Source organism: Saccostrea cucullata, unplaced genomic scaffold (genome assembly GCF_032062105.1).
Source record: "Saccostrea cucullata isolate Sc308-1 unplaced genomic scaffold, CSIRO_AGI_Scuc_v1 ctg147, whole genome shotgun sequence".
NCBI classification, from domain to species: Eukaryota; Metazoa; Mollusca; class Bivalvia; order Ostreida; family Ostreidae; genus Saccostrea; species Saccostrea cuccullata.
The window spans coordinates 215,827-238,572 of NW_026927607.1; the positions used below are offsets into that span (position 1 = coordinate 215,827).

General features: G+C 33.6%; 2 protein-coding genes across 2 annotated transcripts; both read right to left on the reverse strand.

The window, feature by feature from the left end:
• Positions 1-692: 692 nt before the first annotated feature.
• Positions 693-10,526, reverse strand: LOC134274963 (universal stress protein YxiE-like). The gene is made up of 6 exons (XM_062757204.1): positions 10,145-10,526; positions 9,841-9,868; positions 9,514-9,528; positions 9,293-9,315; positions 1,265-1,371; positions 693-985 (listed from the first exon to the last, which is right to left on the reverse strand). The coding sequence occupies exons 1-6, from the start codon at positions 10,248-10,250 to the stop codon at positions 776-778; spliced, it is 489 nt and encodes a 162-aa protein (XP_062613188.1). The 5' UTR covers positions 10,251-10,526; the 3' UTR covers positions 693-775.
• A 7,242-nt stretch (positions 10,527-17,768) lies between these two features.
• LOC134274957 (uncharacterized) lies at positions 17,769-20,884 on the reverse strand. The gene is made up of 5 exons (XM_062757197.1): positions 20,770-20,884; positions 20,337-20,420; positions 19,984-20,094; positions 19,559-19,663; positions 17,769-19,125 (listed from the first exon to the last, which is right to left on the reverse strand). The coding sequence occupies exons 1-5, from the start codon at positions 20,843-20,845 to the stop codon at positions 17,951-17,953; spliced, it is 1,551 nt and encodes a 516-aa protein (XP_062613181.1). The 5' UTR covers positions 20,846-20,884; the 3' UTR covers positions 17,769-17,950.
• Positions 20,885-22,746: the final 1,862 nt, after the last annotated feature.

Genomic DNA, 22,746 nt, shown 5'->3' on the forward strand with positions numbered 1-22,746 from the left:
GAAATAGAAGTAGGTATCACATGATTGGCAACAGGTATTTCTTATTCTTAATGTCAAGGAAAAAGATAATGACCTTGACCTGACCTTGCCTCTAATATAAAACGGTCAAATTTAATTTCACTGATACTATCACTTATTGATATTGTCTTCCATATTCTGTGAAAGTTTCATTAATTTTTAATTATTAGAAATATGAGAAGAATCCTACCTTAAGTCAAACTCTGATCGACTTCTTTTTCAATACTGGATTGCTTCATCCCCCTTGCACCTGATTCCACCTCTGATGTTTTTTTAGACGTCTGTGTTTGCTTTGCTTCCGAATTGTATTGTTTCGATAAACTTCCGAGATTAAATGATATCTGCTGTTATTTCCATATTTCATATATCACGTCACCTAGGAAATTTGTAACATTTTCAAACATTGTCTATAATTTTTTCTTTAGCATTTGTTAGTTAGCCCTAAATATTGCTCACATTTAAGCGTCTAAGCCAAGCTAGTATTCTACATTCATACTCCAATTTTGTTTAATCAGCTTGTTTCTTTAAACTTTATGTCTTATAATTTTGCTACAAACCGTAGCAAAGGTCTTATCTTTACTCATTCTTTTATGCTTGTAGCCCCCTCCCACTTAAGATATCTTCAACATGTTCATCGAACGTTAGTTTGTTAATCATTATTAAATTAAACAATATGGTATGTACAAAATTTAATGAAAGAAAAAATATCGAAAATAAATAGAGCTCAAACATAACTTGCAGACAAGTTAAATTTTTATCATTGATTATCTTCATCACGATTTCGAACAACAGTCACTGGTATATGCGCATGGTGCACGATGTAATCACTAACGCTTCCCATAAACGTTTTGCGTAGCGTACCAAGACCACGTGATCCCATTACGATAAAATCAGCGCCTTCTCCACGCGCAATTTTGATGATAGCTCGTCCAGGTTCCCCGGATGTTCTAACTACACATCCATCAATCTTGAATAGAGAAAAGAAACTATAAAAGTTTAGCACCTAATAAACAACACCTATAAATTTTATGCAATCATTAAAAATATATTTGATAAGTACTACATATATTTAGTAGCTGAGTACAACTATAAAATTTTTCATCCCTAAAAAAACATTATCAGACCCTTTCATGGGGTGAAAATTTTCAACGTTGCCCTCAGCTAAATGTATATACATATGTACAATATTTATATTATAATGTGTATTTGTTCATTACTATCATATTAATTTGTAAGTGTTTTTTACCCCTGCTTGTTTAATTTGATCTTTCCAATCAGCAAACATTTCTTTGATTTTTCTCTCCTCTTCATTTGCCAACTCCGAGGCCTTAGAAGGGTCTGTGGTCAAGTATGCTAAACATAAATTGTTATACATGTTATATTTATTATTTTTGAAAAAAATCATTTCGAAAATACTTTTATGCCATTAACAAATTACACTGAAATTCTTTGATGTTTTTGTATTTTTTGGTACATTTACATATCGCCTTTTTTAACCCTGCAAAGGGTAAGAGCTACCGGTACATGTATCAAGGACACTAAAGAATGAAATGAAATTTATACTCAATATTCTACAAGCTATAAGAGATTCTGAGCGGCCGAATAAAACATGGAATCTTCTTTTACATGTAAACAATAAACATATGTTCTGCATAGTTTTGCTTATGATTCAATAGAGGTTAGTTCCAACATTTTGTTACGTATTCTTTGATATACCTCCGATTATACTTCACAATAATCAATTCATACTAAGTATTCCTGTCTGTGCAATTATGATACCTCCAGTCGTCAATATAGTTAGCAAATCAGTTTTCAGTGAAAGGAAGTATAGTATTTGCTGTCACACTTGTGCTTTTTAAAGACATAACACATCTAATGACAATGTACAAATGTATGGATCACAATTCTTTTTCTACACTCATGTTCCTTAGATCAAAATATATGCTCCAATCTAAAACATGTATGTTTCCCTTTTGATTGCTGCAATGATGACCCATTCCTGACCCATACTAAACCAATCCTGAACGACAGCTCCTGTACCATACAACATGTAGTTATATACCCTCATACAAGACTTAACAAGAGTGGACATCATCATCGTTACAAAGAACATCAAAGCTGACAAAGGATGACACGACGAACATCACAGATGACATACGATGACAAGAATGTGTCAATTTGTTTTCATTTTGTTTTAGAAGAATAGTAATCAGTAATGAACTTTTCATCGTGTTGTATGTTATAGAAAAGTTGGTACATCCACGTAACACTTGATGAGACTACTCATAAATATATATACAAAAATAGTCGACTTCCTCTGCGCTGTCAAGGAAAAAGTGATAGCATCATCTTCCTTCACTTCTATCTCTAAATAACTATGACAAGTATATTCTACTTAACAATACAATTCACCCTAACATTTGACACAAACACGCAGTTATTCGAGTTAAAAGGCAGAAAGCTCCTCGATAATATTACTATTCTTAAACATTCAGTAAATATTCCAAACGATTTTTGTATGAATCAAGTATAGCGCTAAACAATTGGCTCTGGAAAGCCTCTACTATAGATTTTACAGGAAAATTCTTCATAATGAATTTACAGGGTGTCACTTTGCAAAGATATATTCAACTGATAGTGCGTTTCCTAAAGATTTTGTATATGTTGTTGTTTAAGGACGTTCGATCCTGAGATTTTGAGCGTAATTTGGTCAGGTCCTTTATTTATAAAATTATGCACCATTTTTAAGTTCTAACATTAAATTTGACTTCTACAGTACAAATTTAACTATATTCAGTGAAAAACATCGATTAAATTCCATTCAACTAGAATTAAGATAGGGACTATATTTTGTGGCGGAAGATTTTTTAGACGAAAATGATCAGTTTTTCCATTTTGAACTATAACAGTACTGTTAATTTTGGATTCCTATTTTTCCTTCCTGGTTGCACAAAAAGCTGTTTGTTTTTTTTGCAGTTAAATTTGTTATGCTGGTTCTGAAATATCTATTAAATTATTTCTTATGAATTCTATCAACAAAGTGTGACATATATAGTAAATATATTCTGAAAATCCGGGAAAAAATTGAGCCAATTTTAACGTAAAATTGACACTTTTTTTAGTAATATCTGAAAATTTACATCATACCCCCGCTTTTGATGTTCTTTTCTAAATATTCAAGATAAATTTGGCCTATTTGCTTAAAATCAGAAAAAGTTTAAGACTTTGAAATAATTTTCCTGCTTATTATGTTCCCCAAACGAAGTTGGGGAACATATTGTTTTTACTCTGTTTCTTATTATTATTATTATTATTATTATTATTATTTTTCTTCTTCTTCCTGGGTACTTTTTTGTCCGGGAATGATCTTGTAAACTGTTCGTCCGAGGTAGGTAAAACCTTTTTAGGGTAAGTAGACATGTTATGCAGATTTGCGGAATCAAGGTCATTTTGCGCGCACGTGCTTGCAAGAGCGCGCACGTGCAACACTTGAAATAACCAATATAATAGATATAGTCGGAACTTTTCTATTTTGTGATAAAATGCTTTGAAACTCATAATGTAAGGATACATTAGTAGTATAGACAAGATGGCATGGTCAAAATAGCAAGATCTCACGCGCATGCACGTGCGCTTCGCTCTGATTGGCTGAAACTAAAGTCTCAATATCTTTCTTGTTTCTTGTCATAATCTTTTGAAATTTTGAACATGGTCCTACATTATGAAGATCTAGAGCATGATATATCAAAATTTTAATAAAAGCATGCGCATGCGCGCGTGCTGTAATCTGATTGGCTAAAACTTTAAATGGCTATATCTCCTTTGTTTTTTGACGAAATGCTTTGAAATTTAAAACATAGTCATGCATTACGATATCCTAAAATATGATATAGAAAATATTCATGAAATCACGCGCATTCACGTGTGCTGCAATCTGATTGGCTGAAACTTCAAATGGCTATAACTCTCTTGTTTTTCAACCAAACAGGATGGGATTTAGAACTTGGATAAATATAAGGGACTCCTACAAGAAGGTGTAGTCATTATGCACGTGCGTGCACGTGAAATGAGTAAAATAAAAAATACACTCGAATGAGTGCATTTTTTAATACTTTTGGATTAAATGCTTTGATATTATTAAAATTTTAGATAGTGTAGACAAGATAAGATGGTCGTTATGCACATGAACACGCGTGCAATGCCTATTTTTTAAAATATATTTTGTATTTTTCTTGGAAGACCTTGATTAAGTCTAAATTCCATAAAGTATTTCTTATCTAATAGAGATAACAGGGAATATGGCACCAAAAGGGAGTTGGGGAGCGTTTGGGGAACATCTGTAACGGTCCCCGTTACAATTAGCACTAGTTAAATTTTCAATGCCAGAAAAATCACTTTTTATTAGTGCAGAAAGGTCAAATAATTGATTATGCGAAGCTATTTAAAACTTTTTCTTAGTCACAATTTTTAAGTGTCTTTTTTTTAAACAAACGTAGAGTTCATTTTGTTTCATGCTTTTATTGAATAAAAATATTGGAGGGAAAACGTCAAAAATATAATTTTTAATTAAGACACAAATTTCAGTGCAAAAATGCCATATTAAATGTACTGTAGCGCCAAAAGAAGCGTGTCGACCCCCGTGTATGTAGAAACTAAAAATATACTTGGCAAAAAAAGTTCAAGACTTTAAATATCAGGATCCAACTTCGTTAACATGATGTACGTGTTTGTAGATGTATATGCCCTCCCATCAGAAACACAAACTAGCTTTGTTATGATCACTTTTTAGCTATATAGATCTGTTAGTCAAAAATCCTATCTGGATCATGGCTTCATTTTATTCATCCATATTTCCTGTTGCTGTTTATATTTTAACATTACTCACAAATCACAATCAAAGGCGAAAGTTACTTTATGGGCAGGATGTTTTCTCGTCACATTTACTTTTTGCGATGCTATTATTCCTGTACTAGCTAATGCCACTTTGTTCAAGAGAAAAAACCATTTCTGGTTGTAGATCTAGATCTTCTTACAAAACCTATCGATTAAATTTTTTTTAAATTTAATTATGCTGCTATTTGAGAACAACTAAGATGACTTTCCTGTATAAGAAGAGATACATGTCCTCATCGATAAGCTGTTATTAGTTTATCACTTTTTAAAAAAAAACATAGGCAATCAGAGATTACAGAGCTCACCTCAACGAATGTTGTCTTTAAGTAAGGCAAAGTCACACAATTAACCAACAAAAATTGTACATCCAAAAAATGCCAAATTTATGCAATTTTGATTTGATAGTTTGGAATAGACCTATATAAAAACTTCAAACTAGTACTTCACCATGAAAACGTAATTAAAATCCAGCATCTGAAGCAAGTTTGAGAGTTTTATCCCTTTATGCATCATTTGTGCAAGTTTGGTTTACATAAGTCTTCAAGTTTCTTGGTAATAGACCTGCACCCATAACTTTTACGAGGTCCATTATCTGGAAAATGTGTGTCAAATTCAGCATCTGAAGCAAGTCCATTAGTGTGCATCCTAAGATGTATCATCCATGCAAGTTTGCTCAACATAGAGCTCAAAGTTACTTGGAAATGAAACCTGTATAAAAAAACTAACCTTTCCACTAATCCAGAAAATGTAGGTCAGATTCAGCATCCGAAGCCAGCCTAGTAGAATGCACCCTTAGATGCAAGTTTGGTCATTATAGGGCTCAAAGTTACTTGGAAATGAATCCTGCACCAAAAACTTGAACCTGTACACTCGTCCAGAAAATGTAGGTCAGATTCAGCATCTGAAGCAAGTCTGGTAGTATGCACCCTAAGATCATCCATGCAAGTTTGGTCAATATAGGGCTCATAGTAACTTGGAAATGAAACCTGCACCAAAAACTTTAACCTGTTCACTCAACCGGAAAATGTAGGTCAGATTCAGAATCCAAAGCAAGTCTGGTAGTATGATTCAGAATCCAAAGCAAGTCTGGTAGTATGCATCCTAAGATGTACCATCCATGCAAGTTTGGTCATTATAGGGCTCATAGTAACTTGGAAATGAAACCTGCACCAAATACATTAACCTGTTCACTCAACCGGAAAATGTAGGTCAGATTCAGCATCCAAAGCAAGTCTGGTAGTATGCATCCTAAGATGTACCATCCATGCAAGTTTGGTCATTAGGGCTCATAGTAACTTGGAAATGAAACCTGCACCAAATACTTTAACCTGTTCACTCAACTGGAAAATGTAGGTCAGATTCAGCATCCAAAGCAAGTCTGGTAGTATGCATCCTAAGATGTACCATCCATGCAAGTTTGGTCATTATAGGGCTCATAGTAACTTGGAAATGAAACCGGCACCAAATTCTTTAACCTGTTCATTCAACCGGAAAATGTAGGTCAGATTCAGCATCCGAAGCAAGTCTGGTAGTATGCATCCTAAGATGTATCATTCATGCAAATGTCACTATAGTGCTCATAGTTACTTGGAAATGAGACCTGCATCGAAACATAAACCTGTTCATTCAACCGGAAAATGTAGGTCAGATTCAGCATCCGAAGCAAGTCTGGTAGTATGCATCCTAGGATGTATCATTTATGCAAGTGTCACTTAGTGCTCATAGTTACTTGGAAATGAGACCTGCACCGAAACATAAACCTGTTCACTCAACCGGAAAATGTAGGTCAGATTCAGCATCCGAAGAAAGCCTAGTGTGCATCCTAAGATGTACCATCCATGCAAGTTTGGTCAACATAGGGCTTTTAGTTACTCGTCGGAAATGAGACCTACACCAAAAACTGCACCAAAAATGTTACCCTGCTTCAAAAACATTAACCTGGTCATTCCTTTGCTGAAATTGCAGCATCTGAAACTTTGACTGGTACAATGAAACACACAAGAAACATCTTCCATGCATGTCTAATCAATATAGGACACAGAAGTACTTAAAAAGAAAACTGCTCCAAAAAACTTAACCCGGGACGCCGACGCCGACACCGACACCGACATCGAGGGTATTACATAAGCTCCCCCAACTTCGTTGAGGTGAGCTAAAAACTCATCTTCTTGCGCTGGTTCTGGAAATTGTTTTACTTAATTATGCCTCACATTAAAAACATAAAGTGGCTTTGTTATGATCACTTTTTAGCAGTTCGTCTGTCTGTCAGTATACTAGTATCCTATCTGGATCAGGGCCTCGGAAATTTTTATTTATCCATATTTCATGTTCGTGTATGTTTATATTTGCTTTAACATGTCTCAAAAATACCAACCAAAAGCAAGAGTTACTAAAAGTTTTTATATGAGCAGAATGTTTTTCTCGTCGCATACATGTATGTGTATTTACTCTTTTGACCGTCACTGTTGTTATTCCTGCACTAGCTACATATGTAATGCTGCTTTGTTCAATAGAAAACCATTTAATATGGTTCTCAGATCTGCTTACAAAACTTTTCGATCATCTTTTTTTAAATTCAACTGTTCTGCTATTTGAGTACAACTAAGATTGCTTTCCTGCATAAGAGGAGGAACGTGTCGTCATCTTTTTTTCTGCTTACTATGACTATATCCCACTATCAAAAAAAAAATCAACTAAAATTGTGTATTAAAGTCTTGAAGCCGTGTCGTTTTTCCTTATCGTCGAAGCATCCAAAAACACAAATACCTTGACATTAAGTCTCTAGCGCATGTAACAATTTTAAAGTTATTTTAATTTTCAAGTCTATTATAAAAAATAATGCTTCTGTAACTGATATAAAAACATGTCTCATAGGAAAGATATGAAAACTGATGAACTTAAAATATAAATAAAACTTTAATTTCAATAATATTCACAAGATTATAATTCGGCTACATCTTGAGAGACGTTGAAAATCTTATAATTATATCTTTCTAATAGCTCGTTTATGGCGTTATTGTCATTGCATGTGTTTGGGAAAAAAAGACAACCTGACTATAATGATAAAGGGTTGTGGACTGAATGCAAAGATAATACTACAGCGTACTTCATCTATTATTCAAACAAATCCGACTTAGAAAGCAAAGTTACGTGATAAGAAATGATTTATCATCAGCATTTCCAAGACAATCTTATTCCAAGAATTAAAGTCATGTACCTACAAGGTCTAGAGCTTTCGAGAAGGGGAAAAAACCTACTTTCCAATATTAGAATTTTGTCCGGGTTATACTGAAATGTCCATGACGTATGCGTTCCAAAAAAAGATCATTTTTTATGAATACATGTAGCATGCCAATTTATTATGAAATTCATAAGCTAATTACTGTAAGATATTCTTATGCCAAAGTGCTAGGGATAGACATTTTTGCTTTGTTATAATATAAAGATAATTAAGATATACTCTCTACCCTCTAAGCGTACAATGCATAGTCAGAGGAATGAAAATCTCTTCACTGTAAGCATCAAGTCATTAAAAGCATGTTCGCTTTAAGGGTGTTATGCTGTACTTCATTTATGCCACCTGCGTATTCAAAAATTCCTAGTAAATTGGGTTTTCAATGACAATCTGATCCTGTAATTCAGTTTGAAAGCAGCAGTGACTCACTACAAAATCTACTAGGATCTCAATATGTCAAGCTCGGCATTTACGGTATTTCAATAGACGTGCAAGCTAGCTATGATAAAGACGTTCTAAATGTAATTTATTGCATACAATGGCGAGCTATGGGTTTTCTTTCATGAAAATCAATTTTGTGTGGTCTAAGCTTCACGTTTCTTTAACCAGACAATGACGTATCTGTAGAGTTCCTCCGTAATGTTGTTTCGGGAAACCCTATATTTATAGAGACACTGAATACAAAGAAATGAACTTGACAGCTCTTAGAAATCCTTTATTAACCTTGTTATCACATTTCTATATTTTTTTGTAAATTAAAAGAAAAATATTAATAGCTAACTATGATATTAAGAGTTCATCAGCAGTCTGTAATTAAGCATGATGCAGAACAGGTCAGAAGGAGGCAATTTCAGGGGGGGGGGGGGGGGCAGTCATATATTTTCCCGGGGGGAGGGGGTTGACACTATCAACTATCAAAAATTCCTTGACAAGCAAATAAAAAGAGATCAGCATGTAGTAGCTACGTTTTCTATAGAAGTATATATATATCGGCAAAATCATATGGGCCGGTTCCTACGGCCATGCAGAAAGTAGTAAACATCCACTGATGTTTGTTTTGAAAATCATTTTAACTGCGGCATTCTTAAGACCATAGAGGGGTAAATGCAATGCTTTAATGCATGCTTTATGTCCCATCTTACTTACGTGGTTTCTTATGTGAGTCTTTTCTGTAAGTTGAAACATACAGTCATGTACTTCAACTTAAACTTTCACTATGATGAAAAAAGTATCTTTCTAGAGTGCCAGAGAGAGTGGTATTTGTGTCTCTGAGAGATTCTAACCCTGCTAACATATAGTGGTGGAAAAAGTCATCCAATGGTGATCAAAGTAAAATTTGTAAAATACTTAGTAGATAGTGTACAAACAAGTGCTCAGCCGGGCTTACTTACGTGAGTTGATGTGTAAATGAAAAGATGGCAAATGCAGATTTTTTTTTTAGATTTATTGAAATATTTTCTATTTGGCCTGTATATGTGGGATTTGACGTCGCCGAGACTTGTTTTTCCAGGCTTTTTTTTTTTTTTTTTTTTTAGGATTTTGGTACATTGTATTTTAATTTATGTGCCAGAAAAATTCTGGACGGTGTGTGTAAAATATCTGGACAGTGAACTAATACAACTTTGTCGCACTTTCATGAAAATGATGATTTTAAGTGAATTTGTTGTCGTTTTATTACATTAAAGTTAGTCCGCTATTTTTTGTACATGTTTTCAACATACCCTAAAAGATTAAAAATAGAAAACGCATATTATTACGCAAATTCCAGAAAAAACACAATAAATGGGTTACAGAGTACTTTCATTTGAAACGAAATGCCTTAATTTTGTCACTCATAGAGCACCATAATATTTAAAAGGCTAAATCAGGTCATGTCAATGAACGTGTCAATAGTAAACAATGAACAAACTACGACTTAAAACGTGCACGTTTGAATGAAATGCATGGCAGCTTATATATAAACTGCGTAATTTCTTTGACCCCAAACTTTTAACTTACATTCAAATGCATGTTGGGAATATAAACTTCCATCCATAGCGATCACAACGGTACATCCCGGGCGTTTAGAAGGCCCCGAAAGCGAGCCTGGAAGATCCTCGGCCATGGCAAACAGATAGGCTAGACTTCCGTGAAAAACAAGGAATGCTTCCTGATTCCTCACAAACCCTGCAGCTCTTACAAGGCCGTGAATCACTTTAAGATGCTGTTGTTGACGACAAGTTATGACAGGTATGGAGGAGGAAAAAAGCCGGTGGGAAAGCGTTCGGTGCAGCTCGATCTCTGCACGTGCCTCGAGAGAATTTAAGGGTGTCTGTCACGTGTATAAAACATTAAGCCAGATGTAGTTTGTTTAAATGTTTAGATCGATAGTATTGGCGTTAATGGATATAATACAAACTGAGCTTAAAATATCTCTGGCTACATTTTCTTAATGATTAAGGAGGAAAAAAACGACTTGGCGGATCAAGGTATTTCTCTCTTCCAAATCAAATAAGACCACATTAATAAAGATATAGAACGATCCAAATTTTTATGGGTGGTAATGACGCGTAAGCAAGGAACTCGGAGATCTAAGGAATGCGTGAATACATGCTATCATCATCCGTCTTCTAGTATTAATCCTAGTACTAACATGCATACAGAAGCTACTGTGACATGCTTGTTACTCGGCGAGGCACCTAAATGTCTGCGTTTTAGCACACAAAATAAATATTACAATGCACATGTATTTGATGTCAATTTAGAGGATTAGATAAATTTGTGCACTACATCCATAATTTATGTTAAGGATTGAAGAGATCGAAAACTCTTACATATGCAGTGCATGTTTTAAAAGAACTATTTTGAAGCATCGGGTGATCCGACACAATAATAATAACTTTTTTGCTTTCTCGAATTGCGATCTATACAATTCCCCATATAGGCATAACGAAGAAGATGCATGTCATGAGGGCGCTTAGTTTTTAAAATCATTTGATATTGAACCATATTATTACGTCAATTAGTTATCTTCATTTGTAAAATATTACAATGTATACATTGAGATAACAAACAGTATTCAAGTTCAGAAGTTCATATTTAATAGTATAAATTTGGAACAGAGCAAACACAGACCCCCAAAACATCAGAGAGGAGTGAGCATCCCCTGCATGCCGACTGGTCACACCCGCCATATGCTCCTTGTCATGATCGGGAAAGAACGGGAAAAAATCCGTCGACAATTCAGGGTGTAAATAAGAGCCTTACAAATACATGTAGTATGAAAAGCGTCAATCAGTATTCAAATCAATGATAAATTGTAATTCTGATAAGATAAATGTATTGACCATAGGACCTACGAATTAATGACTTTAAACGAGAATGTTGGTATTCTTGTTTCAGCAACATTTTTTCTTTTATTAAAAGCATATGCAATATACAACATATTGGATATAAATTATAACACACATCACAATTAATATTTTTTATGTTCATAATCAGAGTAGTTATATTGCTTCTATAGAGAAGAAAAGAAAAGTATATAAATATATTATACGTATCATCAGTATATGACAAGCATTTTGTTTTTTTTAATAACAATTTAAATTCTACATATTTTTTTAAACATATTTTTCCCGTAAGTGTTATACATTTTATGTCTTTTGCATCAGTTTATACGTGCTCTTAAAATAATTGCATTAATTTGAACAAATAAATTTGTGAATGTAGAAATTGTTTCATCAACTTGTTTGTTTGTCAATTACTTACCTCGTTTTTTAAATTGTTCATATGTAAAGCATGGTCTTGTGTATCGAATCCTCCCGTTTTTTCCCTCAACATTACTTTTACTATTAAAAATGTTCATTGAAAGGCGGAGTGCCCCCCCCCCCCCCGTTTTAACTATGGTTAAGTAATATAAGGAAAATATAGTTTTGTATGCTGAATAATTGAAGTCGGCACCTGGAAAAAGCTGGCCTCTTCCAGGTCAGTAAAAAAAATTCTTTGACTGCCCCCCCCCCCCCACTTTCAAAAACGATGCTACCTGCCTGTTGCTGCACATATAAGTAAGGGAAGTTGACGATTGAAAAAAAATATTCATCACGTTTATCATAAAGCTTGGTTGTTAGATTACCATTAATGTCTTTTTCAAGTAAAATATCCAGATATGAAGCAGATTTGTGTCATACTCTGTAGTATTCTTTTATTTCAAGCTCATGGGGATAAATCGTATCGACAAAATAATGGAAATAACCATTGTTAAACAATTGACAATTACCTCGTCAATATATCTAAATGTCGAGGTGAAGACCACAGCTAGCGGTTTTTTCCCATGTAGGCCATATGGGATTTAGACAAACTTTGCTTCTTATAAATACAAAAATAAGTTTTCTAAAGTACGTCCGCGTTATGGATCTATTGAAATTTACAACAGCCATACCTTGCTTAAGTTAGAGATAACATGAACTATACCACTTCTATTTACTTTACTTTAACTGTATATTTTGTTCTCTTTCTTTTATATTAAATTTTAATTTTATATAATGCAAATATTCGAATTTGTTCAGCTTTAACCAGGCCCAAACTTGTATACAATACAAGACTAAAATAAGTAGAATCGATACTCTATGAGTAAGTCAAAATTGTAATCTTTATTAGTGAGTATCTTGTCTCTTATATAGTTTTTAGCTCACCTGAGCTGAAAGCTCAAGTGAGCTTTTCTGATCACATTTTGTCCGGCGTCCGTCTGTCTGTCCGTCTGTCTAGCTGTCCGTCTGTCTGTCTGTCTGTAAACTTTTCACATTTTCATCTTCTTCTCAAGAACCGCTGGGCCAATTTTAACCAAACTTAGCACAAAGTATCCTTGGGTGAAGGGGATTCAAGTTTGTTCAAATGAAGGGCCACGCCCTTTTCCAAGGGGAGATAATCATGAATTTGTTAAAAATTAATGGCATTTTTAAAAAATCTTCTTCTCTAGAACCGCTGGGCCAGGAAAGATGAAACTCATGTGGAAGCATCCTCAGGTAGTGTAGATTAAAGTTTGTTCAAATCATGACCCCCGGGGCAAGGGTGGGGCCAAAATGGCCGACCCAAGATTTACATAGGAATATATAGGAAAAATCTTTAAAAATCTTCTTCTCCAGAACCACTAAGCTAGGAAAGATGAAACTCAGGTGGAATCATCCTCAGGTAGAGTAGATTCAAGTTTGTTCAAATCATGACCCCCCGGGGCAAGGATGGGGCCAAAATGGCCGACCCATGTTTTACATAGGAATATATAGGAAATATCTTTAAAAATCTTCTTCTCCAGAACCACTGGGCTAGGAAAGATGAAACTCATGTGGAATCATCCTCAGGTAGTGTAGATTCAAGTTTGTTCAAATCATGACCCCCGGGGCAAGGGTGGGGCCAAAATGGCCGACCCAAGATTTACATAGGAATATATAGGAAAAATCTTTAAAAATCTTCTTCTCCAGAACCACTAGGACAGGAAAGATGAAACTCATGTGGAATCATCCTCAGGTAGTGTAGATTCAAGTTTGTTCAAATCATGACCCCAGGGGAAAGGGTGGGGCCAAAATGGCCGACCTAAGTTTTTCATAGGAATATATAAGAAAAATCTTTAAAAATCTTCTTCTCCAGAACCACTGGGCCAGGAAAGATGAAACTCATGTGGAATCATCCTCAGGTAGTGTAGATTCAAGTTTGTTCAAATCATGACCCCAGGGCAAGGGTGGGGCCAAAATGGCCGACCCACATTTTACGTAGGAATATATAGGAAAAATCTTTAAAAATCTTCTTCTCCAGAACCACTGGGTCAGGAAAGATGAAACTCATGTGGAATCATCCTCAGGTAGTGTAGATTCAAGTTTGTTCAAATCATGACCCCCGGGGCAAGGATGGGGCCAAAATGGCCGACCCAAGTTTTACATAGGAATATATAGGAAATATCTTTAAAAATCCTTCTTAATTACCACTTGGCCAGGAAAGATGAAACTGATAGGGAAGCCATCCTCAGGTAGTGTAGTGTTTAGTTCAAGTTTTTTCAAATCATAACCCCCGGCCCTGGGGATAGGGTGGGGCCAAAATGGCCGACCCAAGTTTTACTTAGGGATATATAGGGAAACCTTTTAAAATCTTCTTTTCAAGTACTTCAAAGCTATGATTAGTGATACCTGGGGTATTTATATGGAATCATCCTCAGGTAGTGTAGATTCTAGTTTGTTCAAATGATGAACGCCTTGAAGGGGGGGGGGCAGTAAATTCAAGCCCGATGTGCTCGGGTGAGCGCTGTGGCCCCTGGGCCTCTTGTTAAAATTACCACTAGAAATGTTATGATTACACTCTTTGATCAGACTGGCTTTGTCAAATGAAATCCTATGCCATAAAATTGGCGTCTTTAAATTTTAATATCATTTACGTATTTTTATACATGCATATGGATATTTTGCTAGAAAAAGACGTTAAAAATATTCTAACAATAAAGCTGTCTGATAAAAACAATCCGTATTCTGACTTTTTTTCCTAGAATTTTGAAGTATTAACTTCTTTAAGTAGAAAAACGTATTCACAAAACAGGCTTTGGAATGAGTGTTTGTTGCTAATTCAATAAGCAACTTCGCTATGAAGACTGCTTATAAAATTCTCCAATATGATTGTTCAAACAGTGCTGATAAAACTTAATGTTAAGAACTTTAATTTCAAAGGGACATTGACACAGTTTCAACAGATTTTATAAAACCAATTTTAATGTTTACAATTCCTTACTAAGGCATTTCTAATGATTAGCAAACATTTGAACATTATTTGTTGATTTACAAAGGAGATACAAAACTTTAAAATTCTTCATAAGGTAAACAAGGCTCGTGCCTTGTTTTTGTTTACATATATAGAAAATATCATATTTATTACAAAAAAGTTTTATCAAATCATTGGAGATGGTTTAATCGTATTTAGAATTAACTTCTTTATTGAGAAAAATCTGCTTTCAACCGACAAATATTAGTATATTTAACCAATGTAAACAAAAACATGGCACAAGCCCTCTTTATATAACAAAGGTTTGGAGTTCTAAATCTGTTTTATATCTCGACAACTTATATTCAAATTTTTGATGACCAATAGAAATTCCTTAGTTAAATAAAAAAAGAAAAGAAAATATATTTGGACATTTTTAGCTGAAACTGTCTTCATTTCCCTTTAACGTATATACGTATATGAATTTTGCATTTTTTGATTTCATCAAATATCCCCAACAAACAAAATGCATTTGAATTTTCAAACCTTTACTGGATTCCAATGCTCAAAAAAACATCCTTACAAACAAAGAAACATAGCAGATATAAGTAAATGATCCAAACCTTCCTTTACTCCTAAGTTAAATATTTAAAGCAATGAAGGAAAAACTTAAGGAGTGATGTACAAAATTATATTCGAGAAGTGGTGTAATGAAGGATATAGAGATGAAACACATGGATCGAGATAACGAACAGTATCCAAAATCAAAAGTCTATAAAAAATACAAAATAGGAGCAGAGCAAACACGGACCTCTAAAACATCAGAGGTGGGATCAGGTGCCATGCAGGAGTGAGCATCCCCTGCCGACCGGTCACACCCGCCGTGTGATCCTTGTTATGATCGGGGAATAACGAAAACTTCGTCGTCAATTCAGAGTATAAATAGTAGACTAACAGTAAGTATGAAACACGTCAGTCAGTAATTGACTCAATGAATGTATTTGCTGACAAGGTCACTGTATCGACCATAGAACTTACGAAATGATGACTTTAAACGAGACTGCTGATGTTCTTGTTTCGTCAACTTGTTTGACAATAATTTACCTCCTTTTAGAAATTTTCATTCGTAGAACATGCTCTTGCGTAGAGAATCAACTGAGATATATAAATCAGATGTAGATACTTAAGAACCCCTTTTAGAAAAATTGAAATCAAGAAAACTTTACCAAAATTAAAAATAAAACATCAAAACGACGACTTCTCTACTTTGAATACAACCATCCCCAGGATTATTTTAGAATTCTAAATCTAAGCTTTTTAAAATTACAAACAGCCGTTTTTTCTTCATACATATTGTCAATTTACAATAGATATGTCTACCTCAATTCATATGTCGACTCGATATATCCCAGTGAGCCCGATATAAAAGAAACCATAACGTATGACACATCTGTGGCATATTGGTATATTTTACTAGGGGAAAAATCGTAATGATAAACGTGATGAATTTATCCTTTTAATTGTCAACTAACTCAAATTCCCTTACATATGTAGCAATACACTCTTATCACCTGACGAGGCCAGCACAAACAAGATGATGAATCAAGATTCTCGTCAGAAGGCATCATTTTGCAAGTTATATGGTCAATACAATAGCATTGTTAGCAAATACACTCCATCATAAAGTATGTTGTATGCTGACTAACATTTTTTTCATATAAATCGTTAGGCGATTATATCGACCCGATTCAAACAGGATCCTCGATCCGCTCCTTCACGTGTAACGAAAATTAAAAAATGAGAGCATTAAAAGGTAAACATTTGATCCTCCATAGTGGCCTCCATCTTACCCTCCAGGGTTTGTAATTTGAAAAAAAACTTGAATCATCTCTACCTTAGGATTCTTCCATATAAATTTAACTAACTGTGGCTTTTCTGAGAGGATTTTTAGCTATATATTCCTATGTAAAATTTTGATCTTCAATTTCAAAATCACAATTCCATGGCTTAGCTAATCTTGAGAAGATTTTTACCAATATGTTCCTTTTTAAAACTTTGATCCCCATTGTGGCACCTCGCTGATTTGAACAAACTTGAATCTATACAACCTCAGGATGTTTCCATATGAATATTATTAAACATGGCTTCTCTGTTTCTGATATTTATTTCTATGTATTCCTATATAAAACTCTGATCCCTCTCTTCTCATAAGGGGTCATGATTTCACACACTTGAATCTTCACTATCTGGGATTGCTTTTATATCAATATGACAAAACATGGCTATGAGAAAAAGATTTTAAAGATTTTTTTTCGATATATTCCCATGTAAAAGTTTGATCTCCCATTGTGTATCGACTATACTCCCCAGGCCCATGCTTTGCTGTTCTTGAAAAGAAGATTTTAAAATATATTTTCTATATATTCCTATGCAAAACTTTGATCACCCACTGTGGCCCCACCATAACCTCGGGTCTATGATTGATCAAAATGGAATCTTCACTACGTAAAGAAAGTTTTGTATAAGTTTAAACTTTTATGGCCCAGTGCTTCTTGAAAAGAAAATTTTAAAAACGTCCTTCCAAATTTTCACTATTTCTAAATAATCTTCCCTGACTAAAGATATACGTGGCCCTTGAATTGAAAAAAATGAATCCCCTTCACTAAAGGATGCTTTGTGGTAAGTTTGGATGATATTGGCCCAGTGGATCTGGAGAAGTTGAAAATGTGAAAAGTTTACAGATAGACGGACGAACTCCGGACAAAATGAGATCAGCAAATCTTAGGTCAGCTAAAAACATGCATGCCAATTTATTTCGGATGCCGTTATAAATATATATATATATATATATATATATATATATATATATATATATATATATATATATATATATATATATATATATATATATATATGCATTTTCCCTTTCTGGCGACGGCGTTTGAACGCCTTTATTTTCACGTAATAACATTTTTTGCGTTGTTACTTTATTAAACAAGGCTTTATTACACCATTTATTTGTTCCCAACAGGCTTTCGTAAGTTAACTACCCCAACATTATTATATTGTGATTTATTTTAATAAACCAGATTATAACTTGACAACTATTCTTCGAAGAAGCTTGTAAACTTCATCTACATCGTGTTCCAGTTCCATTCGAATTTTCTCACGAAGTTGGATTCTTTCTGTTTCTCTTTCAAAATCTTCTTTAAGTTCTTTCAATTTGATTTCATACTGGGAAATGGGAATATTAACTTTTCCACAATCTATAAGTTCACTCTCTGAATCGCAATCAATGGACTCTATTGGAGACAGTGAGGGTGTTCGAGCAGTTTTCTTGCGGTATAATGAAGGTTTGTACTTTCTTTTCACTTGCTGATACTTTCGATTCCTTGAGGAATGAGGACGTTTTTGTGGTACTTTAGAAGTTTCCATGCTACTAAACGACATTCTGCGTTCAGCAAAATAAACCGAGTCCATTTGATGAAATGTCAGTAAACTGTGTTCATCCACGTTTTTGTCGTTTACATTATTCGCATTTGTCTTTGCAAAATCATTTTCCATGTTTCTAACATTCTCTTTATACCTCTCTTCAAACTTTTCCCGAATGATATGGGACCTTTTCTCAAGCTGTTTTTCTACTTGAACAAAAACGTGGTTGGAAAAGTGATTTCGGTTTAAAATCAGAATGTTATCAATCATGTCGAGGAGTTTGCGAACTTGTACCTCAGACTCTCTTCCTGTGCAGTTGTTATCAAAAGCAATGTACCTTCGATTACAAGCTGTCAGTGCTTCTTGAATTTTCTCTGGAACCTCATTGACGTATCCAAATATTGTAACCCCTTCGTATATCAAATCATCCTTCCTTGTAAATAAAATAATAAGGTGATGTGGAACTTCTTTGCCAAATGTTTGAATCATTTTCAAGTATGTATGTTCATCATCATTATTAATGATTCCAATCCCCAGCACAAAAATAAACACGTGAGGACCTGGGGATGAGAGAGCAATTGCTTTCAGTAGTTCCTCTTCATTATCGAGATTACAGATATCTGGTGTATCAACGACAACCAATCGTCTATCAAAACGCACACAAGTTCCATAACGACATTTCTGAATATGTGAATTCGAGGTGTTATTAAACGCAGACTTCCCAAGGATAGTGTTAGCTGTGGCTGTTTTCCCAGAATTTCTCTTTCCGATCAAAATTATTCTTATTTCTTCGTTCTCTTCGGCTATGTCCTCCCAAGCTCTGCTGACGTCATCTATAAATTCGAAAAGTTGATTTGCAAAATTTTAAGTTGTATACAAGCACTTCCATTTGTACAGTGTATGTATGTTACTTTTGCGCCTGGTAAATAAGATACAAGAGTTACATGTAGCAAACAGACATGTGTGGGTTATCATAAGATCTTATTTTAGATCTTAGCCCCAACACAAAATACATGTAGCATTATCAACTTGACATAAATATTTGCATTGACATATGTACTTATTTAACAATCAAAAAGTTATATAAAGTTTCAACAGATACTATATCATTAACTTTGAGACAAGGTTAAGAAAGATGATTCGATAACACATGTACACCTCTGAATAGATAAAAATGTTGAATGTATGAAGTGCATATGTATATGTATTCTCTCTCTATTTATCTCACGCCTTGTTTCAGAAACAGTTTATTTAGATGAACTATACCTGGTATCTCCAATCGTAGGTCCTCGAGATTGGGTACCTCAAATTCGTCTCTCTGTGTTGTTGACATAAACATCCGGGTCCAGCCATTGGTTGCTGGAACAGGCGCTGGGTCAAAGAAAGAAAAATATTTGTACAAAAACGATACTAGTACCTTAGTCTTCAGGAAGATAGTAGAAGGCAATTAACTGACAAGATTTTTTATAAATCATTCTAGGATAGTTATGTTTTAGGTTAATCATATTGTACACTTTCTCGGAGGTTTTTTAAAGTTTACTTTAATTGTTTATTTATTTTTTTAAAATTTGATTTTAAAGAAATCCTTCTTTACAATTACGTAACGATTTTTTAATTGTAAAAGATGATTGTTTAAAATCTTTGGTGTGTCTTGTATTTTTAAAGAAAATATAAACAAAAAGGACAGATACCAGTGACAGGACGACTGTTGGAACATTCTGGAAGAATGATTTCCTCCTCGCAGTCTATTTGTTCTATTGCCTTGCAGGGGTTCTTACTATTAGTTCTGCTGCTTAGTAAGCCTAAATGTATGATTTTTTTTATATCAATTGAACTTAACTCTGTAACATAATTTATAGAAATATGACTTACATGTGTAATCAATAACTATCAGATCTGGGCATTTAATAGGGTGTAAGCATAGTGTCTCACAAACTTGTCATAAACCTGTATATTTCTACTTTTCTCATAATCTGTGGATTTGTTGTCAATTCCGTTTACAATTTAACGCCTTACTGGTGTAATATAATTATATAGCCCTTACCGGACTTTGGGCGACAGACAGGAAGTCTGATAGGTTTTTCTCTTTCCTTGGAGGATCTTGGTGTTACCATGGCTTCAAACTGAGCTGTAAAAACATTGACATTTTAATGAATATGTAAGAAATGTATTGTTTTCTATGACATAATGATTCATAAAAAAAGGAAACAAACTAAAACCACAAAACTTACCAAACAAACAATACAAATAAAAATCATTAAAATGATTCAATTATTATTCAAAATTCAGTTTTGAAATAATTGTCAGTCACAGACTGATTAAAATTGAAGCCATTTTGCTCAGTGGTTGTACAGGGGGTTTCTAAGGTTTCTTCTTGTACTCAAGGTCCTATGTTTAAAAACACGGTAAAATTATTGTACCTTCCTGACGGTACCGATCTTATTTGTATTTTAATTTAAAATAAGAAACATACACACCTGTCCTTGGTCGGCTAACAGAGAGTTGGTTGATACCCAGAGACAGTGAATTGACAGAAATTCTCGGGGACTTCATCCGAGACTTTGCAGATCGAACACGACCTGTAAATAATAATAATAATAATAATAATAATAATAATAAAGAAATGGATAGAATATAACAGATAAATAACAATAATTAATAATCAAAAGGCATCATTTGCAATGAAATAAGAGTACTAATAAGTTTCTTTACTTTATGTACTTTTATCTACTAGTATCCCATTTACTGATGATAACGAAAACCATAAAGATCTCTTGTAATTATTCAGATGAACAGGCCTTAGTTAATTATCATTATATGACTTTCATTATAATTATGAATTAATACTTACATGTCATGATTTACTGCTTTTGTCCCTCTGTTCTTTTTTTTTCTGTGTGATTAGTGCTATATAATCATGCTCCCAATGCTCATAGGTTCGTTTAAAAAAGTAAGTCAGTTCGTTTAAGGGGAATAAGTAACAAAGATTACCGTCATAATTAAAAGGACAGCAAAAAGAAAAGAACAATACGGCCATTTGTCGTAGCGAAATGTCTTTAATCTGATCTATTGTAAACATGTCATTGTGTGTCTTCTATAAGAATGTTTCACTGTCATTGCTCCCTGATCATATATCTTGTTTCAGAAAAAAATACTGTTTGAACTGTATGAGTCAGACTTCGGGCATAATGAAAGAAAGGAGTGTCAAAAAAGTCTTCAATTTCAATTTTTTTTTCATTATTTGTTAAAAAGTTCAATGCAAAGAACATGTACTTAAATGGTACAACATATCCCTTTGATATCTTGCAAGCAAATCGAATTACATTGTAACCGTCAATCTTCGGGTTCAAAAATCATCAGATATGGGAAATTGAAAATGCTCATTAAAAGCCTATAATTGAATGAGTAATGTGTATATTCTAATTGTATTCCTTCATATAATATAGGAAAATTATTAAATCTCAAATGAATTTTCGGAAAACACGAATAAAATCAACATCTATGAATTTTTTAATTGAGAATTTATCAACATATATATATATATATATATATATATATATATATATATATATATATATATATATATATATATATATATATATATGTATGTATATATATGTATATATATATATATATATATATATATATATATATATATATATATATATATATATATATATATATATATATATATATATATATATAAAAGCATTATTACGCCTTTCAAAGTTTCGATGGCTTTCAAAAAGGGAGTAACAAACCTTTTTCTCATTTCTTGGCATTTTTTTTTGGAGTTTTTCTTAATAATGCCGTATTGTTTTGCCTTGAAGCATTATTTTGCATTTTAAAAAGATGTAAATACTCATTTTTTCTCCCCAATAGATTGAAAATTAATAGCTTTAGGCTTTTGAATGAACTAATTCAAAATGAATTAAATACACGTTTTTTTTTTACTATTCAAAACTGCCTATAGCTAATCACGATGTCTTTTGCTTTAAATGTAACTCTTCCTAATTGAAAGTGTATGATTTTCAAGTAACACCAGACTAATGATAATGCATACTTTTAGAGAATCCAGATATGCCCTATCAGAAAATATATATATTAACTATAGTTTATCATGTTTATAATTTCATGAAAAATGAAGATAACAAAAGTAATCAAGCTCCAACGTCCACTGAAGCATGAAAGCACAGGTGGGAAACTACATATAAGTAGTTCAAGTCCTCTCTCGAATTAACGAATATTAAATGAAGGCAATTTCGGTGTCTTCTACCTTTTCCCACTCTTCAAAAATCTCAATTCCACCTATTCCCACTTGCAAATAACAACAGTTGTTTAGATAATTTATTTTTTACAGTAACTAGACTAATTACATCTGCTCTTTAGATTTACTGTATTTTGTACATTTTAAGACGGAAAATAATGAATTATATAAGAAAATATGATTTATT